The 6,178-nt window shown below is 33.1% G+C and overlaps 2 protein-coding genes across 3 annotated transcripts in view; one reads left to right on the top strand and one right to left on the bottom strand.

The window, feature by feature from the left end:
• Positions 1-1,025: 1,025 nt before the first annotated feature.
• Positions 1,026-1,823, bottom strand: LOC125226313. The gene has a single exon (XM_048130252.1). It carries the CDS (start codon positions 1,821-1,823, stop codon positions 1,026-1,028), a length of 798 nt encoding a protein of 265 aa, XP_047986209.1.
• Positions 1,824-3,593: 1,770 nt separating this feature from the next.
• The window catches only part of LOC125226727 (THAP domain-containing protein 2-like), a 47,552-nt gene continuing 44,967 nt past the window's right edge, over positions 3,594-6,178 (top strand). Inside the window, exons 1-3 of one of the 2 annotated variants that reach the window (XM_048130813.1) lie at positions 3,594-3,864; positions 4,060-4,237; positions 5,153-5,500. In XM_048130813.1, the coding sequence (XP_047986770.1) occupies positions 3,785-3,864; positions 4,060-4,237; positions 5,153-5,464 (570 nt within the window). In that variant the 5' untranslated portion in view covers positions 3,594-3,784 and the 3' untranslated portion in view covers positions 5,465-5,500. Of the gene's footprint in view, positions 3,865-4,059; positions 4,238-5,152; positions 5,699-6,178 lie in introns of those variants that run through there. The other variant, XM_048130812.1, reaches the window with a different exon arrangement.

Here is a 6,178-nt window from a genome sequence, read left to right as displayed (position 1 = left end):
ATAGTTTTGTAAAGAAGACGTGCCAATCAAATTAAAACAGTGGAGTGGAGATCAAAGACATAAATATAAATATATTGGGGTACGCGTTACACAGATATCTGTATTCATCATACAAATAAATGCTCATACCGGCAGGACTGCGGCTTAGAAGGCAGCGTCACTGCTAACTACGCCAGACTGGTTGTAATACGATAAGATATTATTTAAACATCCATGACTCAGGAACAAATATCTGTGTCCATAACGCAAATAAATGCCCTTACCAGGATTCGAACCTGGGACCGCGGCTTATCAGGCAGGGTCATTACGCGCTAGGCCAGACCGGTCGTCGAATATAGAAACATCGAAACAACGATTATATAGTAACATTGTGTAACTCGTTGGGTGATAATTACATAAATTGCAATACGAAATACGATGCTGTTTCTAAACTGATTAGTATTTTTCTGCAAAGATTGGCATAAGTAGTACCAAAACATATTGCCAGACTTAGGCTTCCCACAGACAGTCTTAAAAATTCATAATCTTAAAAAAAAATTGTATGCAAATTGACACTGACAGATCTGTCAGTGTCTTGTCAGTGTCAGTTTGAACTGTCAGATTGCATACAAGTTTTTTTTAAGATTATGAATTTTTAAGACTGTCTGTGGGAAGCCTTAGGCCGGCAACAGACAGTCTTAAATTTCATAATCCTAAAAAATCATAATCTTATGAAATCAGATCGAGTGCACGGATTCCCATACAATTTCGCAACTGTCCACAAACAGTCTTATTTAACCGGTATTTTAGTGACAAAATCCCGTATGCGAAATTCAAAAATCGCCCCTCTGATTACAATCAGCTAAAGCCTAAGCATACGCTTGCTTACGCAACCTGCGCATTAATTTTTGTAACTATATTAAACAGTGGTAGTTATACATAGTTCATTTATTAGCTCTATTTTGAGATAAAATTATCTATGTAACTGACTAGACATGTTCTTCCAGAGTACGATTAAATTATTAGCTAAGCAAAAAAGGGTAAACTTACTTCAGAAGTATAACGTGGATTTGATGGAGTTGTCGGACCACCTTTTCTGCAGTTTCGTCACTTATTCCTTTTCCTTGTGTGCCGAGCATCTCTCTACATCGTATACGAAGAAGATCTAATTTTCCTCCAAAATACACCAATATCACCATAACACTAGTGTCATATGCAGCCATTATAGTTGCCCCGTAGGCACATAGCCCGGTATGCCACAAAACAGTAATCCAGCACCCTGGGGAGTTTTCTTTATCAAAAGGCATCCATGAGCTGAATATATGTGGAAATGGTTCAGTTCCGTTGTGGAAACCTTCTCGAAAATTCTCAGATGAACAATACTTCATTAATGGTGTAGTAATAGTAGTAATGAAAGTGGTAAATACCAACACCCAGTAGAAATAAGTTACACGACGACAATATCTTGTGTATGTGTTGATTATATTTCCTTTAGCTTCATCCTGATTATCCCTTTCGAACTTATCAGCTTCAGTTATGTAGTCAATGACTTGACGCCAATTTCCTTGCCAAAATACAAATGTATTTGCTTTGATTACACAAACGATGCTTAACATAGAAATCTTCAAATTTGTCAAGACGAGGTCCAAGTCTGATCTAATTACATAGAGTTCCATGTATTGGGTGAGTACGAAAAACGTTACAATCTCGTGTATTATTATTTTCCAAATTCTGTCCATCCAGTTTTTGGGAAGCAGCAGCCCGATTTTATTTAAAAGCCAATAGTTTGGACCAAAAAGTGGTATTTTTGGATTCTCTAAATTTTCAAGAAATTCCTTTATCATAGCGAACTGGTTTGGAAAAAAGTCACACGAAAAGTGACAGAAAAATATTTCCAGTCTCATTTATATATTCACCCCGGTTCTCTAGCCTTCTACCGAAAGAGTCAAGCAATCACGGTGTAGCGTGTAGGTATCATTTTCAATTATTGAGAACCCCATTTTCATGTTTTATTAAAACAATAAATACTTATCTGTTTTTTTTCGACGAAATAGCTTAGTACTCTTAGTAGACACAGATATTAAAACAGTGGAGTGGAAATCAAAGATATATATATATATAGGTAGTATTACATAAATTGCAATACAATGCTGTTTCTAAAGTGATTAGTAGGTATATTTTAGCAAAGGTTGGCATAAGTAAAGACACAACATGTTGCCAAACTTATATATATATATATATATATATATATATAAGTTTGGCAACATGTTGTGTCTTTACTATATATATATATATATATATATATATATACACAGCAAATATAACTAGGTACCTTCTGAGTTGAATAAAATATTCCGATCAAAGAAAATCAAAAAGAAAATTCATACATTGTTTATATGTTACATTTATTTAAGATAAATGATAAACATGTTACAGTTTATTTCATCATTTTGAATAAATATTTTTCCGTTATCGACGTCGATGAATTCGGTCTACATCACTATGATAACTTAGTTTATAATGTATTTTTACTGAATTCCAAACCTTCAATTTCGATGTCTCTATAGCGGTCGCGAAATGTGGGCGGGGCGATCACACGCGGGGCGACTACCCTAAAAAAATAATGAAGCCGTCAAACGTTCGAACGGAGTGAGGCGGACAGCTCAGTGCAATTAGCTTTTGAATAACACAGCAGGGTTGATGTAATGATACCTTATTATAATGACTTTACTAGATAAGTGTTTTACGGGGCAGTATTTTTTAAACTCCTTTATTTGTAGTCGTAAAAAAGTTCCTATAATTTTTTTGTAAAAGGAATGAATTATCTAGAATATTATTAAATACGAACAAACACGAACTTTTATGTTTAATGACTTATAGAAAGTCATAGATAAATTTTAGCTGTTTAACTAACATACAATCAAAATAACAAATATATTCATGACATGCTTAATACAAGTAAAAAATATTAAATACCTACTACTCGACAAACAAATATTCGCAATGCAGATTTTACTAGGGAACTCGTTATAACTAATTCGAATGATAGAGAGGTTCGAACTATTCTAAGTTTGAAATAAAAAGAGTCGACAGTATTTAAAATCTCAAATTCTAAGAACTTTTGACGATTATTATTATTAACCTTACACAAAACTTAAAAAAAAAAACAATTTCCTTGATTGTCTTTTTATGGTTTTTGAATATTCCTATTTTCGTCGAAATACAGGGCTATGTCACATAGGTAACAGAGAAAACCGAAGTTTGCAAAACTAATAATTTTTCACAGTTACTTTACAATTTTTATGATGTTGATTACTAAATTTAAAAAGAAAACCGGTAATTTTTAGCACAACACTAATTTAGTATTGGAAGTTGATTGGAAGTAACAAATCTGTAACAAATGTATTGATTTCACTATTTTTTTTGTTGGTTTCAAATAAATAAGAACGAGTTTTATAAAAGTTGCCGAAATGAAAATGATAATAAAAAAATAATAATAACACTTTTCAATTATTTTTTTTACAGATGGAATTCTCCATTGCAGTATCTAAACGCAAGCGTAACCCGTCTGAATTAAAAGGGCATCAAAAATATTTGACTTTTTCTTTTATGGCGTTTTGCGCTTATGCAAAACAAAGAGAAACGCTCAACATTCAGTCTCCTGTATCTCTTCGTATAGATGAAATGTTTATGTCAATTTTGACATTTCTCGAAGCAAAATAAAACAAACTTGGAGAGCTTTTATAGTTTAGTTTTCTTTAATTAAAAATATACTTACTAAATTACAATTATTAACTATTGTAAAATGGTAAGCTGCGCAGTAGCCAGCTGCAAAAACACTTCAGTCAAAATTACAAAACACACCAACGGGATAACATTTCACAGGTAACAATTTAGAAGATGTAAATTTGTAAACAACTGTAGAAAAATTGCAGTATTCTTACAATTCTGACTATTTCGGGACTTTTAAATGATTTTGAATGTATTCTGCTTTTCTGTTGTTACTATAAACAGCTCATTTCCATAATTTTTTCAAGTTTAATCTGCATACACTCTTAATAGCTGTCTGTTGTCCATCAGGTTTCCACGTGATAAAAAGCGTCGTCGGCAATGGGAAGTGGCGGTGGACCGGGAGAACTGGTCGTCAACGGCGTCGAGCGCTGTGTGTTCAGAACATTTTGATGTAAAGGACTTCTATGTGACTGACTCCGGGCTACGTCGGCTGTCAGTTGAAGCTGTGCCGGTTATCAATATCTCCGTAAGAATATATTTTTTATTCTTTATATTGGAGTTAGTCTTTTTTTATACTACGTCGGTGGCAAACAAGTATACGGTCCGCCTGATGTAAAGCGGTCACCGTAACCTATGGACGCCTGCAACTCAAACAGTGTCACATGCGCGTTGCCACCCCATTAGAAACTTGTACACTCCCCTTTGCTAGTCTGAGTTGTACACTTGTGCCCTTTTGTTTTTTACTTTCACATCAAAGTGTTGTTGTATTTGTTGTTGATCAGGGGATTACCCTGATTGCGGCATAATTTTGGCAATATTTTCCATATTTCAAAAAGAAAAAAATCAAACATCAAAAATATTTATTTATTTTACATTATTACTAGAGTTCTATATGTGCCTAATAATAAATATTTGGGGACACCTTACACAAATCAACCTAGCTCCAAAAGCAAAGCTTGTACTACGGGTGCTAGGCGACCATATACATACTTAAATAGATAAATACATATGTATGTATATTGAAAACACCCATGACTCAGGAACAAACATCTGTATTCATCATACAAATAAATGCCCATACCGACAGGTCCGCGGCTTAGTAGGCAGGGTCACTGCTAACTACGCCAGACTGGTTGTAATATGATAAGACCCAGTTTTTATGACTAGTTAATAAGTAAAAAGGTTCAAATTTTTAATTTTAATTTTTACTTTTTTTTTGCTTTTTGTCTTAATTGTCTGTTGAGGTTTGGTAAAGGTATGCTACAGACTTGTAGGTATTTTACAAAAGGAACAAGCTCTGACTACAAAGCGAAGGTGTTTTTTTCAGCTTGATAATAGATTTCACACATATTACTAGTAAAAAAAATCATAAGTAGAAAAATGAAAAAAAAAAGAAAACATAGAATGCTGTTCTTACATTCTATTTTTAATTTTTTTCTAGATATGCCAACCAAGAGCTCAAACAGTAACCGATCTACAGCCAGCAGACATCAACTCAACAGACTCCGAAGAAGTCGTCAAACTAAAGTACAAATTACGAAGACTAGAAATAATCTCCTCTAACAGGAAAAGAAGGATCTACGAACTATGGAAAAGTAATAAAAGGTTTAAAAAGAAATTACAACAGATGAAAACTGTTATCAAACATTTAATACAGAATAAGGAAGAATCTGAAAAATTATGTACGGAGCAAAATAATGGTTTAGAAAGTATTCATATAGATCATGAAGGAATTGGATATGCCGAATGTTGAAATGGAAATTATTTTGTAAATTGGAAAATGAATAAGGTAAATATTATTTTGATTATTTGCTAAATTGTGATCTACAACTGAGGTAAATTTTAGTAGTTTCTGATGTCATTCATTGCAAAAATGAAAAGTTGTGATTAATAAAGTCTAAGAAGTAACAAAGACATATTTAAATCTGTATAGACAGATAAAGTCTAAGAAAAAAACGTACCTCAAAACCATAATGAAAAAGGTATGGTGGCCAAGATGGCGTGACACCTTTAGGGAACGCTCGGCTAGATGGCGTTAATAAAAATATTTGACACTTTTAACACATATCAAGCTAAGAATATGGGCCAAATTGTCAAAACTGAGGTTCAAAAGTTTTAAGCCTGTGTCGAAAGATGGCAGTCTGTGCACTGTGATTACACATTTTACTTTGACAGTAACTCTCTATAATACTCGATCCTCTTTAGTAGTAAGTAAGATTCATCAAGTTTTTGTAAAAGTTGTAGGAAGTGTTTTAACATGCCTTTTAAGATACCTACTCAAAGAAAATTATGTTTTGAAATCCCCAGGATAGCCTTAATTCTACTAAAAAGGGAAGTATTAATTAAGTCTCATTTCTATGCATTGATTCATTGATTGGTATTTTAGATTTTTTCTAGAATCCAGAATATATAGATATTTCCACAAAATTGCTGGACATTCTAGGTACTTATGATTTGCATTCAAAGG

The sequence above is a fragment of the Leguminivora glycinivorella genome, chromosome 5 (genome assembly GCF_023078275.1).
Source record: "Leguminivora glycinivorella isolate SPB_JAAS2020 chromosome 5, LegGlyc_1.1, whole genome shotgun sequence".
NCBI lineage: Eukaryota > Metazoa > Arthropoda > Insecta > Lepidoptera > Tortricidae > Leguminivora > Leguminivora glycinivorella.
This window is presented reverse-complemented; position numbering and strand designations above follow the sequence as displayed.

What these genes read in the sequence shown, in the direction of transcription:
- LOC125226313 (XM_048130252.1), bottom strand. Translation starts at nt 1,823, where the DNA reads ATGATAAAGGAATTTCTTGAAAATTTAGAGAATCCAAAAATACCACTT.